Genomic DNA, 15,172 nt, shown 5'->3' with positions numbered 1-15,172 from the left:
TGGAATCTCATCATTCAGTCCTTGGGGGTGATAAAAGTTTGCGATGATATCATTTTCTGGTATATAATCTCCTTAGTGCATCCACCACCTCCTCCTGACCTCTTGACCCTTTCAGTGCCTTTAAGTCTGAATGATGAGACGTTATGTTAGATGATATTGTTGAATTAGTAAGTGTTGCTGCCTGAGCTAAAGAGCCGTGTGAGGGGTATGTTGATCCTGAGGTTTCTACCTGACATTAGAACAAAACAAAGGTTGGATCTGTGACTATACTTCAACCCCAGTAATGTACAAAAGTGTTAAATAAACAATTTTCTCAAAAGGTTGTGGGTTTTTTTTTTCTCCCCTTTTCTCTGAACCCATGGTTCTGTGGTACATGTACCACCAGTGGCATACAAGCTTCCTCTGAGTGTCACCTTATCACCTTGTTACCTTACCTCACTATGCCAGTGTGTGAAGTATTTGTGAGGAAGAGGAAAAGTCAGCAGCTGACTTCCCAGCTAACAATGTCTGGTTCCCAGAACGTTCCCTGGAGGTTCCTCAACATTGTCTCAGGTGGTACTTGGTGTAAAAGGTTTGAGAACCACAGACCAACTCTGCCTCCGTTCTTTGTCTTAATGAGTTCATCGTGAGCACCTGCTGAGTGTGGTGAGAGGATGAGGAGTTCAGCACCGTTGTTGCAGTTTCTCGGGTTTTCTTGTTTTCCTGAATAATGACTTTCTGATTGGTTGTTTGGTATCAAGTCACGTTGCCGCTAGTGGGTTTCTCCACCTGTTCCGCTGGCACCGTGCGCATGACGTCACGCCGTGCGCTCTGGAGTGAAATGTAACGTCGAACGCGCAGCTTGTGGAGTTGTGTTGGTGGCGGTTGGTTTTGTTTGGACTTCTCTCGATCACCAAAGTTGTCGCCACGATTCCTGCTCTGTGTGTGTGAAGTCTTGATGCAGGTTTTTCCCACGCAGCTGTCCAAAGCTGAACCTGCAGAAGAACCATGAGCAGTCCACTGAGCCCTTCTCCAACCAGATGGTTCAAAACGCTGCGCAGGTAGGCTCAACTTACTCCAAGTGTGTGACACATACTGTTCTCCCAAAAAGACGAAATAACCAGGCCAAACATGACTTTTATTGACATTTTTACAGTCCGTGCATAGTGACACATGTGAGATACAGGCTTTTTGGATGTATTGGATTTTACATTTTTATCCTATCCATTGATTTTGACCTGTATCGGACCGATACTTACCGATACCGATTCCCATCCCTACTTTTTTTTTATAAAATAAAACATGGACATTCAGTTATCACTTAAATATTATGGTGTACATATATGGAACTATATAGCCAAGAGATCTTGTTTGTTAGAAATGATTTTGTTATGTATTGTGCTATTTCTATGTTACTTGTTTAAGCTTTTCTAATTTGTGCAAGCCAGCTTTGTGCCACTACCAATCAGACTTAATATTTGTGCTTGTGTATATCTCACATTATTTTCTATTGTTCATATTTGATATTTTATTGTAAGTCTCTTTGGATAAAAGTGTCTGCTAAATGACATGTAATGTAATGTAATGTAATGTATTATTTTTAATCGTTGATGCACTCTTGAATGCTTACTGAAGACAGTATGTTGTGTATCATACATTGGTGCGATGTATATGACATGAACTGATGCTTTTATACAAGTGAAATTCTTAATGAATACATTTCCAATCAGTCAGTCACATGGCAGTAACTCAGTGAATTTAGGCATGTAGACAAGGAGACCTGCTGAAGTTCGGACTAATCATCAGAATGCGAAAGATTGATTTATGAATGTAGCATTGTTGTTTGTGCCAGAGAAGCTGGTCTGAGTATTTCAGAAACTTCTGATCTGCTGGAATTTTCACACACACAATCATCTCTAGGGTTTACAGAGAGGTCAAAACAAAATGAGTGGAAGCTCGAAATTGAATTGTTGATGCCAGAGAAGAGAAAGGCACAAGTAACTTGAAACAGTAACTCAAATGATAACTTCCTACGACCAAGGGTCTCAGGAGACCATCTCTTAATTTTGAACCACAAGCTGGAGACCACACTGGGTTGGACAGTGTATAATATGTGATATAATATGTCAGTAATGTGCATCACCTGACTGGCTGAAGGTGGACTTTTCACCATATCCCCTCTGCCAGTGGGAGGCTTAACTACACAGTGACTCCATTCAGAAAGGGCCAGGCAGCAGTGGGGAAGGAAACATGAGTGTGAAAGTGAGGGCATGCTCTGCTTGTCAGAGGAACGGCAGGTTAACTTGCAGAAGGTATTGTGATAAGACATCGATGTAGAATGGTGTAATTATAGCCTAGCAATATTTAAACTGGTGATTTTGGCTGCGGTTCCAGGACCAGGCTGGGGGAGCCGTGCTTGAAGACGTACCTGTTGGAGAGTGTGGATTTGCTGAGAAGGGCCAGAGTTGCCTTTCAAGCTGGACACACCCTCAAGGAGAACTTCAGACTGGCTCAGCTGCAGGCTGTGGTGCAGATGCTGGAGGAACATGAATGTGACTTTGTGGACGCTCTTGGAAGGGATCTCCATAAGGTGAGGGAGGAAGAAAGTCACCGCCAGTGTCTCTGTAATATTGACAACTCTCTCAGTTGTCCAAACAGTAACCACTAGGCATTAAGGTCTTAATTTATTATGTTTGACCAGCCACGGTTTGAGACAGTTGTGTCAGAACTGCTGCTTGTCAAGAATGAGGCACTTTATGCCATCAACAACCTTAGGAAGTGGATGCAGCCGCAGCATGTGGAAAGAAACCTGGTGAGTCGATTGTGTTTTTTTTTTAACCAGTAAATATCTTCATAATATAGTGGGATTAATCACGACTTGCACAAACATTTTTCACGAGAACATTCTGTCTCGTCGTTACAAAGACGTGTATTGTGCTGAGCCTGCCAAAGCAGATTAAAACTTAAGTTGCCTTTGCCCTTTTGTAAGAATAATGTGGCGTAATGTATTTTCAGTTCCAACCTAATTTTGGGTTTGTCTGATTTGATTTAGTCCACCTCATTGGACGAGTGTGTGGTGGTGAGGGAGCCTCTGGGTGTGGTGATCATCATGGGGTACTGGTGCAGTCCTGTCCAAATGTGTATGGTGCCACTAGTGGGGGCCATTGCTGCAGGTGCAGTGATCACATCCATTAAACCGTTTAGTATTTTACTGCACATAGACGTACAGAGTTTTGGACAGCTGCTGATGGTGTTTTGTTCATATGTTGCAGGAAACTGTGCGATCATCAGTCCCTCCGAGTGCACTGCTCACACATCAGAGCTTCTCCATCGTCTAATCCCTTTATATTTGGATAATGTGAGTAGTTTAGCAAAGAAGAAAGCAAAGCAAAGCCTTTTTGTATAAATGTTTCAAATAGGGATAGATAGTAGAGGTTAGATGTGGTTAAATCTGGGTAGGTAGGTACCATAATACTCCTGTCTGATCTAAAAATCTTGTTTTCCTCAAGGAATGCTTCCATGTGATTATTGCGGGTCTAAGTGACTTGCCTCAAGTTATAGAGCTCAAATTTGACCATGTCTTCTTTACAGGTAAAGATAAAAATGCCCTTCAAATCAAAATATGTTTTATGTCATTTGAATGCAAATGTAATGTCATTTAAAAAGCATTGCTGTCATTCTCTAGGAACTAAAGAGGAAGGAAGCAAAATAGCTCAGGCTGCAGCTCGCACTCTTACCCCCGTCACCCTGATTTTGAGAGGCAAGAACCCGTGTTATGTGGACCAACATTGTGATATCGCTACCACTGCACAGCGAATCACCTGGGCTAGTTTCCACAATGCTGGACAGAGCATGGTGGCTCCAGACTACATCCTGTGCCATGTGGATGTCAAAACACGGTTGGTGCAAGCCCTCAAGAGCTGCCTGGGGCAGTTCTATGGCTGTGCTCCCCAAGAGTCCCGCAGCTTTGGTCGCATGGTCAGTGTGGATGCGTTCAATCACACGAGAGACATGCTGTGGAGATCTGGCAAGGTGGCCGTGGGTGGACAGGTGATAGAAGCAGAGAAGTATATTGGTAGGAATCCTGTTAAGGAGTTTAAATCTTTGATATAAAGCCAGCTAATACAGTACATGTGACACGTCTGATCCTGTTGTACACTGCTTTTATTTGGTCTACTTCAAGCCCCAACAATTTTGACAGAAGTGGCCGAATCAGACGCCATTATGCAACAGGATATTCTTGGCCCAGTTCTTCCCATTCTGACCGTAAACAATGTGGATGAGGCAATTGCATCCATCAAGAGGCAAGAGAAACCCCTCTGTGTGTACGCATATTCCAGCAACAGTAAGGTACATCATGGCCACAGCTGAAGTTCAAACACTGCACTAAATGCCCTGCCCTGGATAATGGATTTGCGTTCTGACCTTCCTCGTGTTGCAGGTGATTTCAAGGCTAATGAATGAAACCTCCAGCGGTAGCTTCTGCTCCAATGACAGCGTCCTGCAGAGTCTAATGGTGGCTCTGCCTTTTGGTGGAGTAGGTCAGTCTTGTTTGACACTCAGATAACGTCAGAAATAACGTCAGATATACTGTAATCGGATATTATTACCTGCAATCGAACCACTCTCATCACCTTTTTTGACAGGTGCCAGTGGGATGGGTTCTTGCCATGGACACTACAGCTTTGACACCTTCTCTCACAAGAAATCATGCCTGCTAAGAAGCACACGGTTTGAATGCGTCACCTACCTGCGTTATCCACCCTATGAGGAGCGCAATCTATCTCTTATGTCATGGGCCAGTGGCCTTTCCCAGAAGAGCCAGGGCTGGTGTCAGATCCTGTGACTATGTGGGACAGTTGTCATGGTGAAAGACTAACCAGCACGCTCTACAGTAGGTTTGTGTATTACAAATGGATGAGAAAGATCTGCAGCCACATCTAAAAGAGGATGCTCATGAGAGTTTAGGCTTTAAATTTTAGTTAATCTAAATGATCGTTTCACCAGAGAACTACATCAGCACAACTGAATATACTGGTTTGATTTCACACAGGTGATGTCATCAAACATTGTGTGACAACGTGTGAAATAATGTATTGGTTGAATGGTTGTGATGGGATTAATATAAATTACATTGTCATTTTAGGATAAGAAAAAGAGAAACTAACAATTTTAGTCTTCGTTTATTGACATATTTACATATGACATATTTCTGACCATCTCCTCATTCAGGTCTTTTGTAGATTGTCTCCTCATTGCCTTCTTTCATGGCTGCGTATCTGGCCACTGTGAACAGGTAGTCACTCAATCTGAGAGGAAATGTAGGGACATTATGACAAATGTGGTGGAGACACGATGTTCTCATATTAATATTTTTTAGCACAAGTAGACCGACCTGTTCAAAAACTTGGCAACATCTGGATCAGCCTCCCCTGAACGCACAATAGGAGCAACACTATAACAAGAAAACAGAGCTGTCAGGTACACCATTTCCGGTGACACAAGACAAATAAAAAAAAAATAATGTAACAAACTGACCAGCGTTCTGCTCTCCTACAAACTGTCCGTGCTAAATGCAAAGCTGCGCTGCTCTTCCCTCCGGACTGTGAGACATACATAAGGGTTAGTGCAACTGGAAAAACAATTCTCAAAAGAAGAACTGCATGTATAAATGCTTACGGGTAAAATGAAGTTGGTCAATGGAGGGAGTTCATTTGTAAACTTATCTATCCATGTTTCCAGGTCCATAATGGGCTGAGCAGTAAATTTAGTTCTCTCTTTCAAAAACACAACACAAAAAAAACAAATGTTATGAGGTTTATGAGAACACCAGACACAATGAAGTTATTTTTAATGCATTATATTGGCCAACACATGCATACTTATGTGACTGTCTCTTGCAGATGATCGTGGAGTGGCGATATTGGAGCCTACATCCTGTAAAATGCACTGTATCTGCAATGACATGGGAAAAATACACTTGCACACTATCTTTCTGGCCAATTTGAAATGTATCTTTAAAATGAATAAATGGAACATGAAAACCTTGTCCAGCTGATGTGTGAACGTGTGACCTTTGTCGAGGCAAAATTCTCTGGCCAATCTGTCGAGTATGAATTAAAAAAAAGTCAACATAGGTGAGGCTAGAATTAAAGAACAAGCTTTATGGTGACACATGACATTTAAATAGTTGTTAATTTACCCTATAGCTGATGACAGCTCATCCGTATTTCCTAAGGCTTCAAAAATGTCATCTTCCTTTGGTCTCCTTTCTCCTGTAAATGTACTTGAGAAACCTTTTGTGGGGGGAGAGCAAGAATAAGACAAATCTTTGAACAACTATTAAGAAGGAATAACTACAATCCTTCCCAAGGATTTTGAAAATTAACCTTTGTCTCCAGTTTTGGTATATATTTTAGGTACTCTGTTGTCTCCTTCGGTTGCATAACTTTTGGGGGACAGGAAGACAGGAAAATTATGTCAATTTTATAAACATATAAACGAAAAAAACATCAAGCTATCCATGAAAACAACACGTCCAATATAAATTTGCATATCACTTGGACAAAGAGCTGGAGTTACAACTACCTTCTGTCTAAACACAGTGTTATCCTTGACCGGAGCTCCCAGAAGAGTCTGTTTGTCCTTAAAACACAGCGAAGGTGAGCAGGTTTGATGATAAACGAAGCCATGTTCAAGCTAACTGCTAGCAATGCTCTTTTTTCCCCTCCGCGACGACCGTAGTTTGTGGGCGTTTCTTTTTTCATGGCGCGATTGGTTAACTCACCGGATGGTGGGCGTATACTAAGCGTCTATTGGACAGAATGACATAGTTCAAGAATTATGCGTCGCTGATTGGACATTGGAAACCAAACCAATCTGATGTTGTTTTCCGCGTGTCAAATGTGTGTTTAAGTTATGTCTATCATACCTGGCTGAGATTCTCGGACTATATACGTGTTTTAGACAGCGAAAATAGCCTTTTCGTCATTCTTGTGGCTATCGACTGTCTGTTGCCACTCTCGCGTATTAACGAACTATAGCTGTTAGCTGCCGGTGGCTAAGTGGCTAATAACACTACCACTACTACTGTTAGTGATAAGTTGACAAAACTCCAGACACCTTTTTGTAATGAAAGTCAACGACTGCTTCGTGTCTGCTCCTGGGAAGGCGATCCTTCACGGGGAGCATGCAGTCGTGCACGGGAAGGTAAGAGTAACGTGAACATCCTGAGTTAATTGCATTTTTTGGTGACTCTACATACGTCAGCCAATATTTCATTCAAACCACGACAAACACTAAATTTAGAACCGTAGTTAAGCAAGGCAACCTTCTTTTTGGTATTCCAGCGTCTTAAATGTGAATTTCTGGTTTATTTGCGCCATATAACGAATAATACAATGTATGTATATGTGTATGTACAGTATGTATATGTATGTATATGTATATATATATATATACATATATGTGTATGTATATATGTATGTATATATGTGTATATATGTACATATACATATATATATATATATATATATATACACATATATATATGATCACTGCATGTCTCTCTTTACAGCCTTATTTTGTCCAACCTAGATAATGAAGAGCGTATCTGCTTATCCCTACATTGTATGTGTGTGAAATAAAATTGTATGTGTTTAGTTTATTTCTGATGACCCTTTGACCTTTGTTGCTTCTCCACAGGTGGCTCTTGCTGTCAGTTTGAACCTGAGAACATTTTTAAAGTTGAAGGCCACCACTACTGGCAAAGTTTGCATCAATCTCCCGAATATTGACATATTTCTCAGCTGGGACCTTTCTGAGCTGAAGCAGCTAATTCCTTATTGCTGTGGTAAGGGATGATGCACTACTGAGGAGGCTGTAAGCGTTTAAATTCACTGCATTTCTTTCTATTGTCATACCATACATCCCACACCAGCACATGCAGATAATCTTGTGTGTTTGGACATTGTTCCTGTCTTAAATCAGAAAACTGGTATCATTATATTGCTCACTAGAGCTGAAAGAGCTGTGTGTGAATGTGCCCTAAAATGTCATGTCATGAGTTGTTTTATGTTTTTATCTTTTTTTTCATAAATGCACATATCAAAATGTGTAATGTTGTACAATTTTGATAATGGCCATGTCTTGTTATTAATAACAGCTCAGCGGGTGGAGCTGAAATGTCTGGACCCTGAACTCGTGAGGAGACTGCGTGAATTTGTTGGCGCTGCAGATGGAAACCTGGACACCTGCCACATGGCCACCTTAGCCTTCCTCTACCTCTACCTCTCGTTGTTTGGCTCAGGGTGAGACAGAAACATTTGTTCATTGGATTATGACAGTTCAACATGGCAGTATGGCTAAAAAAAAATTAGAGCTACACATTGCATGAGCAAGATATCCAATCCCCCATTACTGCTTGGGCACAGAGATGTGCTGTCTACTCCTCCTGTGCCCAGCTTGTGTGTGTGTGTTCACTTGATGTGTGTGCAAAATTACCAATTCCAATTCTAAAAGTAAATGGCAGTATCTCTACAGAGGGACGCTGCTGGCAGCATGTGCTGGCATTTTCACAAATGCAGCATACATGACAATGTGCGCCATCTACTGGCGGTGGAGAGAAATAGCATGCTAATTTGTCACTAAAGTTAAAGTTAGTTAGTTTTTATTAATCCCCTTAGGGAAAGTATTCCTCTGCATTTTGACCCATCCTAGAATTAGTAGCAGTGGGCTGCCACACTGAGTGGCGCCCGGGGAGCATTGGGGGGATGGGTACCTTGCTCAGGGGTACCCCAGCCCTTTTTTGGCCGGGTGGGGATTTGAACCGGCGACCTTCTGGTTACAAGTCAAGTTGAGACAATATTTGTATAAGTGAGTTTGGGGTTTAATCAAAACAATGACATTCTTATTTTATGTTTCAAGAACAGGAGTTTGAAATTGAATATATACTATGCTCTTTCTCGCATGTGAACAGTCGTGCAACACAGCGGTGTTACATGCTCATAAAATGTGATATCTTGCACTTTTGCAATTCAATAATAATGAGTTGTTCAGGTCTTCTACTGCTGTAAATGTCACCATCTGAGTGTTTGTTTCACTGCTGTTTCCTTTAAAGTATTTTAACTTTTTGTAAGAATGTGCTTATCTTTGTGGATTTAAGGGAAAAAAAAGCTCCTTCACTTTGTAATGAAGTGGTACAGAGATGCAGAAAAGGCAGGATGTTAGTTTTAGCAGCTCCAGCAGCTGTGAACAGGGAAACATGTTCATGAACATTAGAGCTGCCGGTTGTTGGGAGGTTTAATCGGAACTGACATGGTGCTGGTGTCTGACAGAGGTGATGGGTTCTGACAGTATGGCCACTAATGAGAGTCTGGCACTGGGCCACACTGCAGCCTTTAACAAGTCTGGATGTGTTTTTCCCTTGAGAAAAGAGTCAGACAATTAGTTTCGAGTATTCTCCTGTCTGCCCAAAAGCAGCCTCCTTGACAGACATCGACAGCAATGTCAGGCGAGGTTCTTTTGCCTGTGTACTGTAGTATCGATGTGTATAGATCGCCATACATTATGCTGTTATGTGCAGTTACCGTACTAATTAATGCGATTGGAGAAAAAGGTAGTGATTCTAAATATTAATGATTTTATATTGTGACAGTAAATCTAATCAAATCTTTATTTGTATAGCACAAAATCACAACATAAATTTCAGCCTTTATTTATACATGTTTATGTTATATGCGTGAATATTTATACATTTATACATGAGTATAAAGCACTTGGTGTCAGTGGAGGGAGAGAAAGAAATCAGACTTGAATAATTTGCAGTCATCTCTTAATAATGTTAACGATAGTAATAAGTCACATACACAGTATTTGGATGTTAAAAGCATTGTTTTGTGTTTGTTTTCTCAGCGAGCTGCCCAGCTTGACGGTGTCTGTGTGGTCGGAGCTGCCGACTGGAGCGGGACTGGGGTCAAGTGCCGCCTACTCGGTGTGTTTAGCCGCAGCTCTGCTCTGCACGAGTGGAGCCATTACCGCTCCACTCAGAGAGCCAGATCACGCCGCCAGGTCAGAATATACATTTAAAAAAAACATTAGCCTTACAGCTGTGTTTACAATCTGTCACATATGCTGTGTGCAGTCTGCCGACATTGTGCTGACACAAAATAATAACAACATGCCCTAAATGTCACTTAACTAAAGTTTTCTCATGATTTCTTTAGACTTTTAATTTTTTTCCTTCCTAAATGTGTTACCTTTGATGGTTCCTGGTGGTAATGGTGGACTTTATTATATAAGTATTGCAATCAAACATCTAATGGCATAAAGACAAAATAGTTTTGGGTCAAAAATCTGAAAATGCAACTCTTTTATAAACTATTTTGATAATTGACGAATCGGTTTGAGTGTTTTTTTCAACAATGATCAATTATCCAATATGTTTTTTGAATTTTAGAAAAAGAAATCATTAAAACTGAATCATTTTGGTGGAAAAAAAACAAGAGATTTGAGAAAATCACTATTTCCAGGTTTGAGAAACACTGAGGAACATCTTTCCACATTTTACGGACCAAATACGACTCCATTAATCAAATAAGAACATAATTTAGTTGCAGCTACACTGTTTTGTTAACAAACATCTGTAAAACATCAGATAAACCTTCAGCTTTATGCCTTGCCCACATAGCAGTATTTGGCTCGGAGATAAGGCTGCACTAGAGATTAGGTCACAGAGTTGGTTTGTTCCGTTTTCGAGTTCTTTCTTTCATTTTGCAGGTGGTGCCAGGAGGATCTGGAGCTCATCAACAGCTGGGCATTCCGAGGGGAAATGATCATCCATGGTAATCCATCAGGAGTGGACAATGCTGTAGGAACATGGGGTGAGGCTTGAAACCTATGATATATGTGTCTCCCTTTGTCTCCGTGGACACACGGCACTGTAATGGAATCATCAGTGTGTTAAAGCACCGCCGCCACCTTCCCTAAACATCTGATCATTATCTCTTTAATGACTCGGATTTCCCTTAATGTAGGTGGCATGCTGAGGTTCTTGGCTGGGAAGATAATACCACTGAGCAGGTACTGACTGATTAACATTTTTGAATTCTTTTTTTCATTTAAAGTGAGCGAGTAATTAGTTCATATTTTTTTTTCCTCACAGGAAACAAATAAAAGGCTGTGTAAAATGAGCACACCTGGATTATATGTCTGTATGAACACTGTCATCTGTCTGCTTTACTTGCAGAGTGCCGTTATTAAGAATCCTCCTCACTAACACCAAAGTACCTCGCAGCACCAAGGTACTTGTTGCCGGGGTGAAGGACAAAATTAACAAGGTACTAAATGGTTTTTCCTCCCCCGTGTTATATGTCGACACTGTAATTAATATAATAGGTGGCGCTTTTGCACGGCAGATACTCCAGAGTCTAGCATTGAGTGCCTTCATAAAATATTGAAATTAAACTCTTACCCAGCACCCCTGTGTGCTGTTGCCGTGGTGACACCAGCAGGTGTTCATTTGTCTGCCTCAGACATAGACGGGCTTGGATGCTGCCGTGGCAGTGTTGTGATCACGCTGAAGCAATCAGAGTCAACTGTGACATTTTACAGTTTTTGTTTGTATACAGTTGATCTATAAATGGTTTAGAATTTTCTATAACATGCACAAAAAGACACCTGCTGTAGAGGCTGTAAGAAGCTGCGATGTTGGGAGATGATGTTGATGTCTTTTTTGTTTTTGTTTACCCCTCCTCTAGTTTCCCGCTGTGATGACCCCAGTGTTGGACTCAGTCGATGCCATTTCCTGCACATGTGAGAAAGTCCTCTCAGACATGACCTCTGAACCCATCACAGGAGAGCACTACAATATTTTAGAGGTACAAAACAATAAACCCAGTTGCTTTATATTTAAGGGAGTGCTGAGCAATTAATTGTTTTCAAATCAAAACACAAAGGCTGCAATTTAAGTATTATATTCTATGAATGGATTCATTAACTACTAAATTAATTGCCAATTCTTTATAAATAATTGGTTTTAGTGTTTTTTTTTCTTTTTCAAATTAAATCAAATTAACGAGTTCTTTTGATTTCAGATTCTGGAATGTGAATGTTTTGGTTTATTTGCTCCTCTATTAATAACTTTGCTTTGTGGGAAAAAAACGAAACATTTAAGGACGTCATCGTCGTAAAGTTTAAGAAAAACATTTTCTGCATTTTATGTGACAAAATTACTAAAGTATTAGATGAGAAATAATTCACAGATTTATTGATAATGAAAGTAATCGTTAGTACATGTTGGAGGCTATTTGTATTTGCTCCTAATGCCGTGTAGTCATTACTGAACCACACAGTATGCCACATTTCTGCAGCTATGTGGCCCCTCTCTCAATCAAAACATGAACAAAAGAGCTAGTTTGATGACGTCAATGAGCACCTTTGGATCACGGGCTCACGTCCCCGATCCTCTCGCTCTTTTTCCTAAAGTTACTTTGTATTTCACATTTTGTACGTTTCACACACTACAACCTAACACCGACTGTCTGACTCCTTATCTGTCAATACTCCTCAAAGCACAAGGCATTTATTGTGAAATATTTGCAGAACCAATGGAGCCGGGGTCTTCACTCTTAAGAGTCTTGGCATGTTATTGAGTAGATAGGAGCATTAAGAATGTTTTAAAACGTACATGGGCAAACCTCATGTAAAACAGCAGCAGCTCTGCAAAGTGGATGTATCATTTAATAAGGCAATGATTCATGCAGTGTGTTGGATACTCTACTCAAAAATATATGTAACTTTATTTTATAACTTGTTATTTTTAAATTTATCTTGAAAATACTCTATATTTACTCATATTAGTATAGACTCATAACAACTTAGCACTTGTCCCATCATTCATCTTATGAGCAGTCTTAAGTCCAGAGTTTTAAATGGATCGCCGCTTTAATCCTGAGATGATAAGAGTGTTTTTCCAAAGTATACCCACCTATATATTGCAGATCAGTCTGAAAAATTGCAGTATTTAAGTATTTTCCCTCCTGTGAACTACGGGTATGAACAGCAGTCCTCTCATTTATAGGAGCTCATTGACATTAACCAGCACCATCTGAATGTGTTGGGCGTGGGACACCCTGCCCTGGACACACTGTGTCGGGTCACGCTAACCAGAGGACTGCACAGCAAGCTAACTGGTGCGGGGGGAGGAGGCTGTGGCGTCACACTACTCAGACCAGGTACTGCGGTGCATGTGAGACGTTTGCATGAAGAGAGTTGACTTTATCAGCTGTTACCTCTCCAGTTTAAATGGTGCATATAATGACTCCTCATTAAGTCAAGGCGATTGTGGCAGATGCATTTCTGAACCTTATGAGGGACACTGTCAGCCTTGTCGACAACAAATGTTCTGTTTCCCCCTCAAATGCTCCGTCACTCTTCTTTTCGGGTACAACAAACAAATTGATGAAGACGGCTGCTCAGAAACAGACTTTTGGAGCGATTCTGTGCATGAGGGAACTGTCTCTCATCCTCCTTTTGAGAAAACGATACAACCAAAGAGCTTATGAGTTGAGTCGAAGTTAAAAATCTTCCCTCTTCGTTCCGTATTTGTTTTCTTGCCACTTTTCTTTGCTGTTTCTAAATCCATGATTTAATGCCTGTCTCTTGTCTTGTTCTCAGAGAGTCTTTTTGAGTTGAGAACACAAACACCGAATTGTTGTGTCACTGCTTTAAAAGCTTCAGAAGCATCATATTTTTATCTGGATGTGTCAATGTTGCTGTGTAAAGCTAAAAGTATCTTCCCCGTTGAGCTGATGTTGCTGCAGAAACATCATTATTCAGCATTTGTTGCCTGATGACTGAACAGATTTCTTTGTGCGTGTGACTGACTGACTCCTCACATCCTTATGTCCAAAACCTTTAGTCATCGTGTGTTTTTTATTTTAGTCTTAAAACCTCTCACATCATCTGTCCCATTGTAATGGATTTTTAAATTTTTTTTATGTCTAACTGCAGCCCATCTTGACTTCCCTTGTTTATTTTGTAGAAACGGACTCCCAGGTTGTGGAGAGTACAGTGCAGGACTTGAGAAACTGCGGCTTTGACTGCTGGGAAACGAGTATTGGCGGGCCAGGTGTCCAGCAGCACTCTCCTTTGTCTGTTAAGGATGAAGTTCTGGAGATTTTAAACCGATATTAACACACACACGCACATCTGTCGGCCACACAAGAGGACAACCTGGGCCGTTTTGTCAGTTTGTTGCCATAACTTGAAGACCTGAAGTGTGCTGATGTAATAAAATGGGACAGAGGGGACACTTCACTATGTGCAGAGCTGGAAAGAGCTGCCTGGACTGTTAATTACACATTTTCCAAATCAATTTGTAAAATTTGAGACCAACTAATTGACTGTTGTATGGAGTGTTTGCTTGTTTAATGAACTCCAGTTTGCACGATTCTGTACTGAGCTCTTTGTCCACTAGATGGCATTAGAGTCGCATTAATACTCCTCATGAAAGATTTCTGGTAAGAGGTTCTGATAAATTAATATGTAAGTGAAGCACTGGCAGGATCATGTTGGAGCAGTAGGGTCAACCTATTTTAATGGATTAGATTAGTCATTCACAGTCAGCCATTAATTACTTAGTCCTGACATTTTAACGTGCAGCGGTGTTGTATAGTGGCTAAAGCAAATATTTATGATTATGTAGGATTTTACATGACAAAAAAATAAAACTCTTTTTGATGCCATCAACAAAATCCCAGTGATTCCCATTACTCATAGTTATAGAAAGGAAATGATGGTGTCATGATACATTAGAATGCACACAGTGCATCTGCCATAATTGAGACCACTTTAAAAAACCTTTTTACACTATTGTGTAATCCTGCACTTTTCATAAATCAGGCTCTACATTTAAATGTAAAAAAAACAACCCGTTAAAAGTCAATTAAAATTTTTTTTTTTTAAAAAAACTGTGGTGTAAATGTTTACTCATTTGTTAAATATTACAATTGCAGTTTTATGCAGTGCTAATTTCCGTATGTATTTCAATTTAAAGAGTAACTGACAGCGTTGTTGTGCTAGTAGAAGGCAGGAGTGAGGGGGGCGGGGAGCAGAACTGTGTGGCCTCTGTGGAGCCTCTGGATTAGCAACACCATAATGTGAATCAACAACAACAACAAGCATCCGTCTGTGA

At 40.6% G+C, this 15,172-nt stretch overlaps 3 protein-coding genes across 6 annotated transcripts; 2 read left to right on the top strand and 1 right to left on the bottom strand.

The window, feature by feature from the left end:
* The first annotated feature begins 831 nt into the window (after positions 1 to 831).
* On the top strand, positions 832 to 6,032 carry aldh3b2 (aldehyde dehydrogenase 3 family, member B2). 3 transcript variants are annotated; one of them, XM_044026313.1, is made up of 11 exons: positions 832 to 1,040; positions 2,374 to 2,569; positions 2,681 to 2,791; positions 3,032 to 3,152; positions 3,252 to 3,337; positions 3,489 to 3,570; positions 3,665 to 4,054; positions 4,163 to 4,329; positions 4,421 to 4,520; positions 4,626 to 4,873; positions 5,883 to 6,032. In XM_044026313.1, the coding sequence occupies exons 1-10, from the start codon at positions 988 to 990 to the stop codon at positions 4,823 to 4,825; spliced, it is 1,506 nt and encodes a 501-aa protein (XP_043882248.1). In that variant the 5' UTR covers positions 832 to 987; the 3' UTR covers positions 4,826 to 4,873; positions 5,883 to 6,032. The 3 variants fall into 3 exon arrangements, 2 of the variants coding, with proteins under 2 accessions (XP_043882248.1, XP_043882247.1); XR_006360455.1 differs by lacking the exon at positions 832 to 1,040 and adding an exon at positions 2,192 to 2,291 and having other exon boundaries at positions 4,626 to 4,877; XM_044026312.1 differs by lacking the exon at positions 832 to 1,040 and adding an exon at positions 2,192 to 2,291.
* On the bottom strand, positions 5,144 to 6,706 carry mmab (metabolism of cobalamin associated B). Of its 2 annotated transcripts, XM_044026316.1 has the most exons (9): positions 6,568 to 6,706; positions 6,369 to 6,427; positions 6,182 to 6,275; positions 6,025 to 6,082; positions 5,862 to 5,934; positions 5,659 to 5,756; positions 5,518 to 5,582; positions 5,375 to 5,434; positions 5,144 to 5,288 (listed from the first exon to the last, which is right to left on the bottom strand). In XM_044026316.1, the coding sequence occupies exons 1-9, from the start codon at positions 6,669 to 6,671 to the stop codon at positions 5,204 to 5,206; spliced, it is 696 nt and encodes a 231-aa protein (XP_043882251.1). In that variant the 5' UTR covers positions 6,672 to 6,706; the 3' UTR covers positions 5,144 to 5,203. The 2 variants fall into 2 exon arrangements, with proteins under 2 accessions (XP_043882251.1, XP_043882250.1); XM_044026315.1 differs by having other exon boundaries at positions 5,862 to 6,082.
* A 142-nt stretch (positions 6,707 to 6,848) lies between these two features.
* mvk (mevalonate kinase) lies at positions 6,849 to 14,929 on the top strand. Its single transcript, XM_044025304.1, has 10 exons — positions 6,849 to 7,188; positions 7,684 to 7,831; positions 8,144 to 8,288; positions 9,892 to 10,047; positions 10,756 to 10,859; positions 11,013 to 11,058; positions 11,225 to 11,315; positions 11,736 to 11,855; positions 13,058 to 13,211; positions 14,021 to 14,929. Exons 1-10 carry the CDS (start codon positions 7,111 to 7,113, stop codon positions 14,170 to 14,172), a joined length of 1,194 nt encoding a protein of 397 aa, XP_043881239.1. The 5' UTR covers positions 6,849 to 7,110; the 3' UTR covers positions 14,173 to 14,929.
* The last annotated feature ends 243 nt before the right edge of the window (positions 14,930 to 15,172 follow it).

Source organism: Solea senegalensis, linkage group LG5 (assembly GCF_019176455.1).
Source record: "Solea senegalensis isolate Sse05_10M linkage group LG5, IFAPA_SoseM_1, whole genome shotgun sequence".
NCBI classification, from domain to species: domain Eukaryota; kingdom Metazoa; phylum Chordata; class Actinopteri; order Pleuronectiformes; family Soleidae; genus Solea; species Solea senegalensis.
The sequence above is the reverse complement of the archived record's forward strand: the minus strand, read 5'-3'. Positions and strand labels throughout refer to the sequence as shown.

What these genes read in the sequence shown, in the direction of transcription:
- mmab (XM_044026315.1), bottom strand. Translation starts at nt 6,671, where the DNA reads ATGGCTTCGTTTATCATCAAACCTGCTCACCTTCGCTGTGTTTTAAGG. An exon ending in ACACTGTGTTTAGACAGAAG is followed by an intron (nt 6,428 to 6,567) that starts GTAGTTGTAACT and finishes GTCCCCCAAAAG; the next exon opens with TTATGCAACCGAAGGAGACA. An exon ending in GTTGCCAAGTTTTTGAACAG is followed by an intron (nt 5,289 to 5,374) that starts GTCGGTCTACTT and finishes ATTTCCTCTCAG; the next exon opens with ATTGAGTGACTACCTGTTCA.
- aldh3b2 (XM_044026312.1), top strand. Translation starts at nt 2,230, where the DNA reads ATGAGTGTGAAAGTGAGGGCATGCTCTGCTTGTCAGAGGAACGGCAGG. An exon ending in AGAAGCAGAGAAGTATATTG is followed by an intron (nt 4,055 to 4,162) that starts GTAGGAATCCTG and finishes GTCTACTTCAAG; the next exon opens with CCCCAACAATTTTGACAGAA. An exon ending in TCTGCCTTTTGGTGGAGTAG is followed by an intron (nt 4,521 to 4,625) that starts GTCAGTCTTGTT and finishes CTTTTTTGACAG; the next exon opens with GTGCCAGTGGGATGGGTTCT.
- mvk (XM_044025304.1), top strand. Translation starts at nt 7,111, where the DNA reads ATGAAAGTCAACGACTGCTTCGTGTCTGCTCCTGGGAAGGCGATCCTT. An exon ending in ATGCAGTCGTGCACGGGAAG is followed by an intron (nt 7,189 to 7,683) that starts GTAAGAGTAACG and finishes GCTTCTCCACAG; the next exon opens with GTGGCTCTTGCTGTCAGTTT. An exon ending in CGTCACACTACTCAGACCAG is followed by an intron (nt 13,212 to 14,020) that starts GTACTGCGGTGC and finishes TTTATTTTGTAG; the next exon opens with AAACGGACTCCCAGGTTGTG.